At 55.9% G+C, this 16,016-nt stretch overlaps 2 protein-coding genes across 2 annotated transcripts; both read left to right on the top strand.

Annotated features, from left to right (window-relative positions):
* The first annotated feature begins 391 nt into the window (after positions 1 to 391).
* On the top strand, positions 392 to 5,066 carry CLRN1 (clarin 1). The gene is made up of 3 exons (XM_079315136.1): positions 392 to 650; positions 3,635 to 3,814; positions 4,557 to 5,066. Exons 1-3 carry the CDS (start codon positions 398 to 400, stop codon positions 4,820 to 4,822), a joined length of 699 nt encoding a protein of 232 aa, XP_079171262.1. The 5' UTR covers positions 392 to 397; the 3' UTR covers positions 4,823 to 5,066.
* A 3,498-nt stretch (positions 5,067 to 8,564) lies between these two features.
* Positions 8,565 to 15,061, top strand: MINDY4B (MINDY family member 4B; the record flags this gene model as incomplete). Its single annotated transcript, XM_079315277.1, has 11 exons — positions 8,565 to 8,648; positions 8,696 to 8,821; positions 9,459 to 9,578; positions 10,366 to 10,457; positions 10,711 to 10,888; positions 11,194 to 11,259; positions 11,789 to 11,859; positions 11,998 to 12,067; positions 12,503 to 12,661; positions 13,386 to 13,566; positions 14,854 to 15,061. The coding sequence occupies 11 exons, from the start codon at positions 8,565 to 8,567 to the stop codon at positions 14,994 to 14,996; spliced, it is 1,290 nt and encodes a 429-aa protein (XP_079171403.1). The 3' UTR covers positions 14,997 to 15,061.
* Positions 15,062 to 16,016: the final 955 nt, after the last annotated feature.

The following is a 16,016-nucleotide window of genomic DNA, read 5'->3' as shown; positions in this document are numbered from 1 at the left end:
AAGCTGAGCAGGAGGCACGGGAAGGAGAGCTCGGGGGACAGCCAGGGCTGGCGGGGCGGGGGTCTCAGGGCGGGGTCAGCTGGGGCTGGGGGTCTCAGGGCGGAGTCAGCCGGACACTGGGCTCTTAGGACAGGGCTGGCTGGACCCTGGGCTCCCCGGACACCACTGGGCTCTCCGGACACCACTGGGCTCTCCGGACACCGCTGGCCCGCTGCCGGGGCTCTCCGGACAGGGTCAGCTGGGTACCAGGCTCTCCGGACACCGCTGGCCGGGCACTGGGCGCTCCGGACACCGCTGGCCGGGCACTGGGCTCTCCGGACACCGCTGGCCCGCTGCCGGGCTCTGCAGCCTCCCGAGCTCCTCAGGCGCCGCCGGTCGCCCTCAGCCCGGTGCCACCATGCCAGGGCAGCAGAAGAAGATGCTGTTCTGCACGGCTGGGGTGCTGAGCTTCGCCTGCGCCCTGGGGGCGGCGGCGGCCGTGGGCTCGCAGCTCTGGGTGCGGGGCTCCGTCCTCTGCTCCACCGGAGCGCTGCTGGTCAACGCCAGCGGCCCCGAGCTGCACAAGTTCATCGGCGACATCCAGTACGGGCTCTTCTCGGGCCAGAGAGTGCGGCAGTGCGGGCTGGGGGGGCGGCCCCAGAGCTTCTCCTGTGAGTATTGACGGGTTTGGGGCTGGGGGGCGGCCCCCAGAGCTTCTCCTGTGAGTATTCATGGGTTTGGGGCTCGGGAGGCGGCCCCAGAGCTTCTCCTGTGGATATTGACAGGTTTGGGGCTGGGGGGAGACCCCCACACTTATCCTGTGAGTACCCATGGGTTTGAGGCTCAGACCCCCGCATTTCTCCTGTGAGTACCGGGGGGCTCAGGCTCAGACCCCCGCATTTCTCCTGTGAGTACCGGGGGGCTCAGGCTGTTCCCATCCGGGGCCAGCTCAGCCTTGCCCTGCTCTGATTTTCCTCAGTAACTCGTTTTATGGCACTGATGCAGCCTGGCTCATGCCTTCAACAACCTATAACACAATTACACAGAGAGCCACGTTACAAAAGATTTATACCATTACTTTTAAAAGAATATTTTGGGGTTAATTAATCTGTCATCTTCCTCTGTGCTGTTAAGAAGAATGAACTAAACCTGCAAGAGCCTCAGGGAAGAGCTGGGGCTGCTGTTGGGAAACAAAGCAGCCCAAAAGTTTGCAATCTGTGGCACTAATTCGAAGGACTGGGGAGGCTGTCTGGGGAGTGCTGGGTGACTTGGTACCTGACACAGAATATCAAAGTGTTAGCAGTGGCTTCACTCTACATTCATAACCTATTAATCTTCAAGGATCAGAAGATCAATAAAAAATTGAGAAGTGGGACACCTTTGTACCAGCAGCACACAGTAAAAGCTGTGTGTACAACAGCTCTCCTGGAGTTCCCACAGCACACAGTTCATAATTGTTCTGCTACACCAGCACACACAAATTGTTCACATCTCTGATTTCATGCAAGGGAAGGTTGCCAAACAAGGTACCAGGAATTATTTACTGTGTAGCATTTTCCCAAAATAGTAAACCAAGCTAATTTAATACAGTACTTGCTCTCTCTAAATTCCATTACCAGTCTGTTTGCACCGCTGAAGTTCCCTCTCAATTGCTTTGTGTGCCATCCCAGTGTGCAGTTACTGCACCCTGGATGTATTTTCAGAGGGCTCTGTGCAATCCCAGGGTTTGTTTTACTGCTGTAGGTGAGACCTGTGACCCAGGGCTGGTCCCTCTGCTCTGGAACTGGCACCAGGGTCAGCCAGGACAGCAGTGAGGGGTCAGGAGCACTGAGAACAAGGTGCTGATCCTGCCCTGGGGCTGCAGCAGCCCCCTCCCCTCCCTCAGTACCTTGGAAGGTACCAGGGGCATTCCTGAACTAAGTTTATAAAAGTTTATAAAACACACAGCCACAATGCACTCACTGCACTTCTGCATGTCTGAGGAGAACAGACATGGAAAATAGACTAAAAGATTTAGTTCTGTGTCTGTCCCCATTAAATGCTCCCCTCTGACCACTATATCTCTTTTAATTGCAATATGAATTTGGTCTGCCAGCAAACCCTGTTCAGTTGGGGAAAACTTCTGCTCCATTTGTTCCCACTCATTCCCATCAGTTTCTAGGTCAGTGGTTCATTTTCTAAAGGTCTCTGCCATGCACAGCACACATGGGTTCATTCAGGACCATGAAGGAATGCTTTCCTTTCAAGACAGCATTACTTCTGGAATTGATTTTTCCTGATACATCACATATAAAATGTTAGCCAGCTATAGATGCAGGTGCCCAGGGGAGGATTCCATACCATGCCATCACTTGTTTCCTTAAAACAAGCCACACAAAATGGTGTTATTAAATATAGAGTTCTGCATGTTCTCCCAAAACACCAGAGGGTGTCACAGCAGCAATGCTATTCCTTGCAGGAATCCTGCACGGGGGAGCACTGGAAGGGGCTGAACACCCCCAGCTCTGCCAGCCTGGCTCCTTGGCCTCCCTCAGCAGCTCAAGGTGTTTTGATTTTGGGGGCAGCTCTGCAGATGGAGCCTGAGCAGGGCAGAGGGGCAGAATCCCCTCACACCTGGGACCAGCCCAGGGAGGTTCTGGGTGCCAGAGCACCTGGAGCTTCTCCCACACTCTGACCCATCCTCCTCCTCCCTGGGCTCCCAGCACCTTCCCCACCCAGCCCAGGCTGTGCTGGGACTGCCCTGACCCACACTCAGACCCTGCACTTGGCCCTGCTGAGCTTCAGCAGTTCAGATGGGTTTCATTAATTTCCCTTTCATTTGCTCAGGGAGGTAAATGGAGCTGATCCCCAGCTGCTGCTCTGTGCTCCTGCAGTGTGCTGGTGCTGACAAGGAGGAGTAACTGGTGTTACTGGGGCTGCTTTCCCCTCCACAGGTCACAGCCCAGCAGAGCAGCACCTGGCATTGTCACCTCACCATGTCCCCATGGGCCAGGGGCACTGAAGTGCATTCCACAGCTCCTTCCAAAACACCTGGTTCTGCCAAACAAATGGGAATGTTTAATAATCAATCTCTCTTGCTGTCTGAATGATGATCCCTGTGTCCTACACAAACAGTAGTTTAAAAGCCCCATAAAAATATTTAGAATAAATTATTCCTGAATTTGTGCATCCATAATTACAGCATCACTTCCTTTCCCACATCATGAGCCTTTGTGGCACCTCATGAACATAAATGAAAACAAAGTCTCAAGGGAGATTTCCAGTCCCAGAGAAGAGTGGATGGCCAAGCCTCAGCCTGTAACCCTGGCCCTGGCCTCAGTGACACCAGTGCCAGACCTGCCCCCACAAATACAACCTCCTGGTTTGTCCCCAGAAGATGCTTTGCACATCAAGGACCAAATGCACCCTCAGGAGGGGAGGAGAGGCTTTCCCTGGAGCTGATCTCTCTCTCCTGGCCAGTCTATGCTTCTGAGTTTCACAGAATTTTTCTGCTCCAAACATCCATGAAAAACCATTTCTAGTTAATTATTTTGCCTGTTTGCATTTGGAAGAGCAGGATTAAAACAATCATCACAAACAAGCAGGAACCCCCAGCCTGACATCAGAGACCCCTTTAGCTAATGTGTGTAATAATGCTGTGGTTTTTTGTTCTCAGTTTTTCCAGATCTGCTCAGAACTATCCCTGCAAGCATCCACGTCAGTGTCATTCTGTTCTGCACAGTCCTGATTGTCTTTGCCCTGGTGGCAGCAGGGTTCTTCATGCTCAACGCCTTTGGCAGCCCCTACGAGACCCTGCACGGCCCCGTGGGGCTCTACCTGTGGAGCTTCATCTGCTGTGAGTGCCCAGGCCAGGACCTGCCCCAGCAGGGCACAGAGCCAGGTGTGCCTGTCCCACCTGCCCTGGTGAAAGCCAGGCAGGAGGGGCAGCTCTGCCACTCCAGAACCTTCTCCAGGCTGGAGCTGAGAGATGCCCTGGGGCAATCCTGCAGGAGGGAGGGAATGGACAAGCAGCTGCAGGAACAGGGACTCAGGGCTGGGGTGGCACCAGCAGCACCCACACAGCAAGGGGCAGGAGCCACAGCAGAGTGGGAAAAGGGGAAAAGAGCCAAAGCAGCCGGGGGTGCAGACAGTGTGAGAGCAGCACTCAGGGCTGCACAGCCCTGCAAGGACAGGGGGCAGCAGGGGCAGAGCCACTGCCAGAGCCCCCTCTGCCCTCGCTGGGAGAGGCTTGGCTGGCAGGCAGATCTTCCCTGGCTTTGCAGGGTGTCACACTCTGCCATCACAATTGAACAGAGGACTCAGGGTGAGTTTCTGTTCAGGCACACAGGGAGCTCTGCTCTGCTCAGCGGGACAATGAGCAGCTTAAAGCTGAGCATGAGCACAGATATTCCTGCTCCTGAGCCAAATTCAATTAGAAAACCTCACCCATTTCTATAGCCACGGGCTTGGATTCCAAAAACAACCCCTGTTAAAGCTAAGTGGCCACACAAACACTGTCCATGGGTGTCTGGCTGCAGCACACACACACACAGGGCTGAGGATTGCTGAGGTGATGAGCATCTCCCCCTCCCTTTCAGGTTCCTGTGGCTGCCTCATCCTGATTCTCTTCTCCTCAGAGGTGAAGATCCACCACCTTTCAGAGAAAATTGCTAATTTCAAAGAGGGAACTTTCATTTTCAAGACTCACAGTGAGCAGTTTGCAAACTCCTTCTGGACCATCCTGGTTTGCTCCCTGGTGCACTTCCTCAATGCCCTGCTGATCCGATTCGCTGGGTTTGAATTTCCCTTTTCAAAATCAAAAGACTCGGGGACAATCACAGGAGCAGTTGACCTGATGTATTAAAATTATGGCGTTTAAGAATTTTTCCAGTAAAGAAATGTGTCACTATTTCATCAACAACCACCAGATGTGCCAACTTGTGAATGATTAGCTCTAGAGAAGGTAAAAAAAGGGAAGTTTCAAATAGGTGTCAGTATGGTGTAAGCAGTGAACAAAAGAGATGTGCTGTATGGTAATGAGTGGGTGGAAAAGCTCTCTTTCTTGGGCTAAGATCTTATGAGGACTTTTATTTTTCCTGTAAACTGTTTAAAAATGGCTGCTATGAAGAAAAACAAGAATTTCAGTAACGTTGCCCAGAGCCTGGAAAGTCCAGTCGATGGGTTGCAGGAGAACAGACACTGAGCAGCAGCAGCTCTGCCCCCCAGCCTGGTGAGGGCAGGGATGGAGCTGTGACCTCAGCAGGGCCCAAGGACACCCAGCAGGGACAGGAGCAGGCTCAGGCTCTGCCCCAGCAGCCCCAGGCTCCAGCTCACTGTGCAGTGCTCAGAGGGCACAGCCCAAACTCCTGCACTCTGCTCTGGCTCCACAGGCATGGCCACGGCAGCATTTCTATCCATGGAACTCTCTGGGCTTTTTCCTTTTACCAAACCAAACCGTGCTCCAAAGCCAAAGCCTGGGAGCCCTGGTGTCCCCAGCAGAGCTGGCACAGCACATTGCAGGGAGAGCCACCTGTCCCGGCTTTCCTGAGGGAGGCAGCCAGGCCTGGCAGTGCTGAGCAAACCCTCTGCAGCCCAGCAGGCAGGGGCAATGCCAGGGCAGAGCCACGGGAGAGAGCCCAGGTACCCACCCTGCACTGCCCCTCCAGAGAGCAGCCCTGCCAGCTCCCACCCAGCACTGCACCAAGCAATGGGAACCCCTGGAGAAGGGTGGCAGTGACACACAACAGACACAGCACAGCTGGGATGGCACCACAGGCACAGCATGACACAACAGGGATGGCACCACAGGCACAGCTCAACAGGCACAGCATGACACAACAGGGATGGCACTACAGGCACAACTCAACAGGCACAACCACAGCACAACAGGGATGGCACTACAGGCACAGGCACAACTCAACAGGCACAGCATGACACAACAGGGATGGCACTACAGGCACAACTCAACAGGCACAGCCACAGCACAACAGGCAGGCTCCCGTGCAGGCTGCAGCTCAGCAGGGGCTGAGGAGCCAGCAGGGAGGGTCTGGCACAGAATGACAGAACACACAGGACCCCTGGACATCCCCCAGTGAGCCAAAGCAAGAGATGTTCCCCAGATGTTCCCCATCACCCCACCAAGCACAGCCTCTGCAGGGTCACCTGGCTGCCTTGGGGATGAGCTGCTCCTCACAGGACACAGGAAATCCTCAGAGCAAACAGGGCTGGGGAGCCCCTGCCCCATTTACCTGTGGGGGCTGCACCAGCTGTGGGTGGAGAGCAATCCCTGCCAGCTGTGGATCAGGAACAATCCCTGAAAGATGTGAGTGAGGAACAATCCCTGCCAGCTGTGGGTGAGAACAATCCCTGCCAGCTGTGAGTGGGGAGCAAACCCTGCCAGATGTGAGTGAGGAACAATCCCTGCAAGATGTGAGTGAGGAACAATCCCTGCAAGATGTGACTGAGGAACAAACCCTGCCAGCTGTGGGTCAGGAACAATCCCTGCCAGCAGCATCCAGTCCACAGGCACAGACCAGACCCAGGACCAGGTACCAGAGCCCTCTGTGCTTCAGGATTCACCAGCCCACAAAGTCTTTCTGACTGTCATTTTTTGTACCTTTGCTGTGAAAGGCAGAACACTGCTGGGTTATTGTAAAGGTTTGTCAGCTGTATCCTTTCCCAAGGTAGCTCTGCCTCTGCATCTCCCTGGATTTTATAATGGGGGTTTCTCTGAGTCAGCACAACTCCCAATGTTTTTCATCATTTTCTTCTTAATCTATGTGCATGTTGCTCCTAATGTTTATGTATGTTCTTAAAGCATAATTTGTATTGCATCTCATGGTATTGCTTACTACATAGCAAACCCAAGCACATTCCTTTAGCAGCCCCAGCCTGGGCTCTGGGAGCCCTCACGGGGGTCACTGTGCCCAAAGCCACCCCCACATCCCCCCTGCACCCAGCATCAGCCCAGATATTCCTAAGGCAGACAACTTCTTACCAGCAAAATAAAACTAGGACGAGCTTTGTGTGTTCGGCTGGCTGGAGGAGCAGATATGATCTGCCCGGTGCAAACCACGAGGGAGCCCCGGCAGGACCCCGGACCTGCCTGTACCCATGAAAACACCCCCGCCCCAGCCCCAGCCCCGCTCTCCTGCCGCCCCCAGCCCCCCCAGCAGCCACCGCTGCCATCACCCCCCATCCTGGGGCATTAAACATTGATGTGACATTAAACATTGATGTGACATTAAACATTGATGTGGCATCAAACACTGCCGGCGGGGCAGCGCGGGGGCCGGCTCTGCGGGCGGCTCAGTCACCGGGGACACCGTGGGACACTGTGGGACACCGTGAGACACTGTGTGACACTGTGAGACACTGTGAGACACCGTGGGACACTGTGTGACACCGTGGGACACTGTGAGACACTGTGAGACACTGTGAGACACCGTGGGACACTGTGAGACACCGTGGGACAGTGTGGGACACTGTGAGACACTGTGTGACACCGTGAGACACCGTGGGACACTGTGAGACACTGTGTGACACCGTGGGACACTGTGAGACACTGTGAGACACTGTGTGATACAGTGTGACACCGAGTGACACCGAGTGACACTGAGTGACACTATGTGACACCGAGTGACAATGAGTGACACTGTGTGACACCGTGTGACACCGTGTGATACAGTGTGACACCGAGTGACACCGAGTGACACTGAGTGACACCGTGTGACACCGTGTGACACCGTGTGATACAGTGTGACACCGAGTGACACCGAGTAACACTGAGTGACACTGTGTGACACTGTGACACCGAGTGACACCGTGTGCATCCCCCCGAGCATCCCCCGGGGTCAGCAGCTCCTGCCATGAGCGCCCGCGCTGATCACACTGCACCCACGGAGCTGGAGGAGATCACCAGCAGTATCTCTGATCTCAGCAAATGGAGAGAAATCTTCAGTTTCTGCAGGTGAGATTTTTATTCTGCTCCTTGAACACAGTTTCGGTTACAGGTGATTATTTAATGTCAGTTTTAAAGTTATGTTTTATTACAAAATTTATGTGACAATGACAAAAGGTCCTGGTGCGCTCAGTAACTTAAAGCTACAGCTCTCACTCTTCCTTTGTTCTGGGGTTCTCTTCTGGCTGGGCTCTGGTTTCCCCACATGCTAGCAATACCTCTTGGGTCTTTTCATTTGTACTTTATTTTACATTTTCAGCTTGGAGATCAGCAACACAGCTCATCAGGTAACTCCTTTTCCAAAGGTAACATTTTCTGTTTGTCTGGTGAGTTTTGGGCTGTCCTTGGCTGGCACACTGAGGTCACACATCCACACCTGCAGCACAGGTTTCTATGGAGATTCATTTCTTATGCTGAGTCTTCTAGAAACAAATATTTTCTTCAGATATTTTGAAACCAAAGGGACAGGCCAGTCCATCCCTTGATTAACCTTTCCACAAAAAACTAACGGTTTTGATGATGAGTTTTAGAAAACAAACTAAGATCTCCAAAATGTAAATATTTGGAAAACCTGCTGTGCCCTGGAGGGTGTTCCCTGTATTCAGGCAAACACAGCAGTGACTGCTCCTTCCATCAGCTCGTGGGGATGTTCTGGGAGTGTCTGACGGCAGTGGAAGCCAAGGGCAGCGTGTGCCCCCCGCCCCCCGCCCCCAGCCCAGCGCGGGGCTCTGTGCGTCCAGCCTGGGGATTGATGCTCTGCTGCTCCTCTCCCTGCAGCCAGGACACGGCGGGGACGGAGACCCCGGAGCTGCGGAGTGCCCGGGGTCGCAGCCCCCCCGCAGTGTCCCCCGGCCCCTCCTGCTCCCCCCGGGCGGCCGCCCCGTCTCGGCGGACACGGCGATGGTGAGTGCTGCTGAATGAACCATGACTGCAATGGGATCCCCCAGGCTGGCGGCCCCTCCTGCTGCCGCTGTGCAGCGTGTGCAGCGGGGATGGATTCTTTAGGACACTCCCAGCAAACGTGGCTGCAACTCAGCCTTAAAGCTGATCCTCAGTAATTCCCAGGAGAGAACCAGTCAGAAGACAGCAGGCAACGTTTGCCTGTACTCAGGGGCTTCCCTGACAAACAGCCGCAGGACAGGAGGCAGGATCATGGAATCTTAGAATGGTTTGGGTTGGAAAGAGCCTTTAAGACCATCAGTGAGGGATTTCAGCTCCTGTGGAGTGCCTAGCCCCAAAGCACAGCTGTCAGGTGCAATGGCAGGATGGGCCCCAGTGCAATCGTGCCCAAAATGTGCATTGTTCCCAAATGTAGGTTATTACAGGACAGCCAAGCTTCAGCAGAGTGGCTGAGTGCTGAGTGAGGTCCCTGCACTGAGCTCAAAGAGTCATCTTTGCTCTGGAGCTCAGGGCTGGCTCTGGGCAGAGGGTGACACTGCTCTGGCTGAGGGACAGGGCACAGGGACACCCCGAGAGCCCTGACGGGACAGACCCCCCACACTCAGAGGCCTGACCCTGCCCCTCTCCTGCTCCTCCCCAGAGGCTGCAGCAGCTGCTCTTCAGGAACTCGGCTGCCCTGTTTGGCTGCGAGTGGGCAGCAGCCAGCTTCAGCTTCCACCCAGCACACGGCCAGCTGTCCTACGCCCTGCGGGCAGGAAAGGTGACAGTCACCGGGACAGGGGCCACACAGGGACAGGGGTACACAGGGGAGAGGGGTCACAGGGACAGGGGTCACAGGGACAGGGGTACACAGGGGAGAGGGGTCACAGGGACAGGGGTCACAGGGACAGGGGTACACAGGGGAGAGGGGTCACAGGGACAGGGGTCACACAGGGACAGGGGTCACAGGGACAGGGGTACACAGGGGAGAGGGGTCACACAGGGGAGAGGGGTCACACAGGGACAGGGGTCACACAGGGGAGAGGGGTCACACAGGGGAGAGGGGTCACACAGGGGAGAGGGGTACACAGGGACAGGGGTCCACAGGGACAGGGGTCACAGGGACAGGGGTACACAGGGGAGAGGGGTCACACAGGGACAGGGGTCACACAGGGACAGGGGTCACACAGGGGAGAGGGGTCACACAGGGGAGAGGGGTACACAGGGACAGGGGTACACAGGGACAGGGGTCACAGGGACAGGGGTCACACAGGGGAGAGGGGTCACACAGGGGAGAGGGAAACAGGTCACTCAGGGAAAAGTGTCACAGGGGAAAGGGAAAAGTGTCACTGACACCTGTGGGAACTGGGCAGCCAGAGCAGGGACCTCAGCAGCACCCACACATGTACCTACACACCTGTACCTGCACACCTGTACAAATTGCAAAAAGCCTGTCTCTTTTCTGAGAATTAGCCTTACCTAATTATTCCTGCACCACCTGGATGGCTGGGGATGGCACGTGCCCCTTCAGACCCCTCAGAGGGCAGGGGCTGTTCTTGTGTTCCCAGGGAGGAACCAGAGCCATCCTGGCGGCCATTCAAGCACACATCATCACATACCTGCTCTTCACAAGAGACACAGAATGCACTCACCTGGAAAGGTAAGCTGCTGAGCCCCTAGGACACATGGAAATAATTCCCATGCACTGCTTGGTCAGTGCCAGCCTCTGGGTTCAGGCAAAGCAGGTTCAGGTGTGCAGATACAGGTGGGGATATGCACTGGGAGAGACCCTTGGCTGAGCCCCAGGAAGGGCTTGTCCCCAGCAGGGCTCTGGTTTGGGGACAGTGGCCCTGCGTGGGTCCCAGGCTCAGCCCTGCTGTCCCCGGGCTCAGCCCTGCTGTCCCCTGGCGCAGGCTGTGCCACCTCAGGCCCTGGCAGCAGGGGCAGGCGCTGGCAGCGGCCCTGGCACAGACCCTGTGGGCAGCAGGAGGAGGGGGCAGAGCTGCCGTGTGCCTCGTCACCGCCCCTGTCACCGCCCCTGTCACCGCGGTGCCACCCGAGGGTTACAGAGCCAGCAGCTTCGCAGAGAGAGTGAGTATGGAACCTCTCCTGCCAGGGGGTTTCCCCTTGGCTGAAATGTGGAATCCCCACACCCACCCCCTCCCCTGCACTGCCCTGATACACCCACCCCCCCTCCAGAGCCCACCTTCCTTCTGCTGCACAAAGCAGAATCCTGCCAGCCCCGAGCCCTGCCAGGGCCAGAGCAGGGGCTGGGGCAGAGCAAACCCCTGCACTGCTCTTTCACTTGACTAATGGAACTGCAGGATTCCAAAGCTCAGCTTTTGGTGTAATTCCTGTCTCCTTCACACCACCCTCACGGGGCTCACACCCTGCAGATCCGGCTGTTCGAGTTCTCAGAGAAAGCTGCAGCTCAGGAGTTCATCTCTGATCACATAAACTGTGTAAGTGGGGATAACTGCTTTATCCAGCTTATTTTCTTGCTAAATTACATCTTAGTTCCCATTCCAATTGTGCGTTTTGGACATAGCAGTGTCATTGTCATCAGGACACTCACACAGTTAATGTACAGTTTGTTCATGGATCCCTTCCAGCCTTTCCTATGAGAAGGGATCCTGCTCCCATTAAATCCCCATGACTTTTCTCATTATTCCAGCTCTCTGATCCCACAAACACTGGGTAAACAGGGCAGCGCTTTGTACATCATTCAAAGATGTGATTCCTTGCAGCCTCCACAAAAATATGGGGAAAATTGTACAAAACCCATTTAGCCAATAACTCTAAGTTTCTTTTTTTCTATTTTTACCTGATCCTATTCAACAAAATCAGTTACAAAATCTTCCTGGAATGACACCTTAGTCATCTAGCTCAACACACTCACCTAAGGCTGTATTGAAGCCCAGGAATTGTTTTAATTAAATATGATTTACCAGCCATAATTCTTCCCTTGTGATCCCGTGTTTCTTTTTCCAGTTCGAAGGTGAAGGGAGCCATGGAGTGATCCTATTTTTATTCAGTTTACTTTTCTCTAGGACACTTGAAAGGTATCTTTTGTTTTTTAAACTTTTTCCTGCAGTTGGTTACATCAGAAGAGCCTTTTCCTCCCTCCCAGTCGTGTTGGTCAGGCAGGAGGGGCAGTGCTGCCTCTGGGCTGTCCTGACCCTCTGTGCTTGGCCACACAGGGTCCAGGAGGATTTGGGTGACACAGCTCCTCTGCTGAGTGCCAGCTCTGGAAATGTCACCTGCACAGAGGTAGGAGCAGCCACGTCTCAGGCCCTCTGGTTTTACTATTCCCACATCCAGTTTAGTAAAAAAAATATCACCTGTTAATTAATCCAAAGAAAAAATAAGTTAATTTTTTTAAAAATTGCGATTTTAATCATGACTGTGCACTTAAAAAACAGCTGATGATGACGATGATGACAATGATGATGATGGTGATGATAGTAACAATAATTTTTGAAAACCTGATGGATGATGATGATGGTGGTGATGATGATGGTGGTGACGATGATGATGATGATAGCAATGATAATTTTCAAACAGCCGCTGGCAGGCCGGCATTGCCCTGCCTGTGCCAGGCAGAGGTGGGAGCGGGCCGTGCCCTGCTGGGCGTTCGTCCGTGTCCCCGCCCGTGTCCCCGCCCGTGTCCCCGTGTCCCCACCCGTGACGGGGCTGTTTCCCCAGGCCCTGCTCTGCCTGCTGCTGACGGGACGGGCGAGCCCGCGGGGACTCGGCGGCCAGCGGGAGCCGGAGCCCGGCGCTGGCCACGGGGATGCGGCGGAGCCGGGACAGCGGGGACCCGTGGGGTTCCTGTGCTGGGAACGCGCCCCGGGGCAGCGGCAGGTGAGTTCGGGAGAGCCCCGGCACAGCGGGACACACGGACAGACGGTCCTGGCACAAACGGGACCTGGCACAGCCGGTCCTGGCACAGCCTGGCTCTGGCACAGCCGGTCCTGGCACTGCCGGGTCCTGGCACAGCCTGTCCCGGCACAGCCGGTCCCGGCACAGCCTGGCTCTGGCACAGCCGGTCCTGGCACAGCCTGGCTCTGGCACAGCCTGGCTCTGGCACTGCCGGGTCCTGGCACAGCCGGTCCTGGCACAGCCTGGCTCTGGCACAGCCTGGCTCTGGCACAGCCTGGCTCTGGCACTGCCGGGTCCTGGCACAGCCTGTCCCGGCACAGCCGGTCCCGGCACAGCCTGGCTCTGGCACAGCCGGTCCTGGCACAGCCTGGCTCTGGTACAGCCGGTCCCGGCACAGCCGGTCCTGGCACAGCCTGGCTCTGGCACAGCCTGGCCCTGGCACAGCCTGGCTCTGGCACAGCCGGGTCCTGGCACAGCCTGTCCCGGCACAGCCGGTCCCGGCACAGCCTGGCTCTGGCACAGCCGGTCCCGGCACAGCCGGTCCTGGCACAGCCTGGCTCTGGCACAGCCGGGTCCTGGCACAGCCTGGCTCTGGTACAGCCGGTCCCGGCACAGCCTGGCTCTGGCACAGCCGGTCCTGGCACAGCCTGGCTCTGGTACAGCCGGTCCCGGCACAGCCTGGCCCTGGCGATCTCCCCCCGCGCAGGTGAGCCCCGCCCTGCGCTGGCCCCGCTGGCCCGTGTGGCTGTGCAGCCTCTCGGGCAGGCTCAGCGTGCTCTTCGGCACCGACTGCCGGCTGCTCTCCCACTGGAGATCCGAGAGAACCTTCCAGCTGTACTTCTGCAGCGGGCAGCAGGAGCAGACCCGCACTGCACACCTGACCGTAGGTACGCACCCAGGGACAGGTATGGGCGTCACATGCAGCTGCTGTTCCTCTGTTAAATACTCGGTACAAATTTAAACACACCAGGAAGCAGGACTGTTCCATGAGTAATTCAAAACTTATAATAACCTTGTCTCCAAGTGCCGTGGCTTTACCCCATCCAGCCCCACACAGCTGCTCACTCACACCCCCACCAACAGGATCAGGGAGAGCATTGGAAGGGTAGAAGCCAAAGAACTTGTGGCTTGAGATGAAGACAGGTTAATAAGAATCAAAAACCACACACACAAGCAAAGGAAAAGAAAGAATTCATGCACTTCCTGCATGGGCAGGCAGGTGCTCAGCCCCCTGCAGGAGAGCAGGGCCCCATCACACACAGCAGTGACTTGGGCACACAAACACCACACTCAAAATCCCCCCTTTCCTTCCTCCCCCCACTTTATACCCTGAGCAGGATGCCACAGGCTCACCCCTTTCATCCTCTGTGCTGGCTGTGCCTTCTCCCAGCCATGCACCCCCAACCTCCCCCAGCACAGCAGGAGGAACAGAAAAGGCTCTGGCTGTGCTGGCACTGCCCAGAAATAACAGAACCAGCTCCACACAATCAACCTGTGCTCAGCACAAACCCAAACACAGCAGGCAATGGGGAGGCAATGAATTCCACCCCATCCCAAGGTGGCAAGGCTGGCCCGCAGTGGGCACTGCCTGCCTGGCTCACTGAGGCTGAGCTCTGCCCCCCCGCTCAGCACCAGGTGTCACCGAGCCCTTGTGCTCCCCACCGAGTTTCACATCCTCCCAGGAGGGACAAACTGCTCCTTGGGTTGTGAACCAGGCTTTGTGCTTGGGGTGCAAGGTTTTTGTTTGTCTGCTGCTGTGCATCACTTACTTTCCTCTCTGGGTGCCTCCTTCATTGCTCTCCTTTCCCTGCAGCATTTAAAGCAAAGTCAGAACCTCGAAACTATAGGATAAATCAGCAGGGAAGCAGAATGGTTTGAGATCAACTGTCACGATAGGTGGTGTGGTCACAGATGGTATCTGTGCATCTACTCAGAAAAGCAATATGCAAACACAGGGTGCAGGGAGCCCAGAGCTGCACTCAGAGCCCCGGAATTTCCCGGGGGGCCAAGGTGCAGGAGCAGTCCCCAGCCCGGAGGCCCTGCTTGTCCCCAGCTCCCTGGGGCAGAACAGCAGCACACCAGCCCCAAGGCAGCTGCAGAGCTTCTGCTTTCAACCTCCACTGAAGCCTTTTTTGAGTGCCTTTTTAGACATTTATTTTTCATTTCCTCTTCAGACACTCATTCGCACCACTGGGAAGAGGCTGCAAGAGAAGGGCCCTGCAGCCCGGGGCAGAGGCGCCCGGCCCTGGAGATGGCAATCAGGAGCAGGTGGCCAGGGGCCACCGTCAGCTGGAACGGGACTGACCCCTTCTTCTGAGAGCAGGATGGATGGAGCCCGATCCTGCAGGGAACTGGCATCTGCCACACACGGCCAGCTGGTCTCTGCAGGAGGAGAAACATCTCTCTCCCAGTCAGACAGCCCTTGGGGACCGAGGGGACAGCCTGTCCCTAAGGCAGCACAGCCCTGCAAGGGCATCAGCAGGAACAGCCACCCTGCCCCTGCACTGCTTTTCCAGCGCCAGGATGCAGGTTCTCCTGCTTCCACCACAGCTGGCAGCGAAAGGGAGTCAAGCCCTGGCACCACTGCCCGTGGCTGTGGTGGAGTCTCGGTCCCTGGAGGGATTTAAAAGCTGTGCAGATGAGGGATTTGGGAACGTGGTTTAGCGGTGGCCTGGGTAGTGCTGGGGTTGGACTTGTAAAGTCTTAGAGAGCTTTTCCAACCAAAACTATTCTGGGGTTCTGTGATTCAGTGATTTTATTGCCATTGCAGATCCTGGCACCCTGCATTAGCCTGACAGGCATGGGCAGGGCACATTGCTTCTAGCTCAGCAAACCACTGTCCACTTCCCTTTTCACTGTCATTACTCCAAAACGACCTGTAAGTCACACCCTTAGTATGCTGCTAACGACAGCTGAGAACAATAAACCTTCTGCAAGTGACCCAGAAACTTGGTTCAAAGTTATTGAATTTACAATAAATAAACAATAAAAAGAAGCCCTGACACCCAGCCTGAGACTGTGCTGGGCCAGGACGAGGAGAGGCTGGTCACAGCTGTGGGGTTTCAGTTCCTGCTCCGTTCAGGGCACCCGAGCCCCGGTGACACCGGGAGAGGGGCCCAGGGCTCCGGGGGATGGCACGGCCCGGTCCCGCCGGGCACGGTCCCGGTGTCACAGCCAGGTCCCGGTTCCGGTCCCGCACTGTCTGTTCCGGTCTCTCCCGGTCTGTCCCGGTTTGTCTGTGCCGGTTTGTCTGTCCCGGTCTGTGCTGGTTTGTCAGTCCCAGTCTGTCCCGGTTTGTCTGTCCCGCTCCGTCTCTCCCGGTTTGTCTGTCCCGGTT

This window comes from Erithacus rubecula (genome assembly GCF_903797595.1).
Source record: "Erithacus rubecula genome assembly, chromosome: 11".
In the NCBI taxonomy this organism is placed as follows: domain Eukaryota; kingdom Metazoa; phylum Chordata; class Aves; order Passeriformes; family Muscicapidae; genus Erithacus; species Erithacus rubecula.
This window is presented reverse-complemented; position numbering and strand designations above follow the sequence as displayed.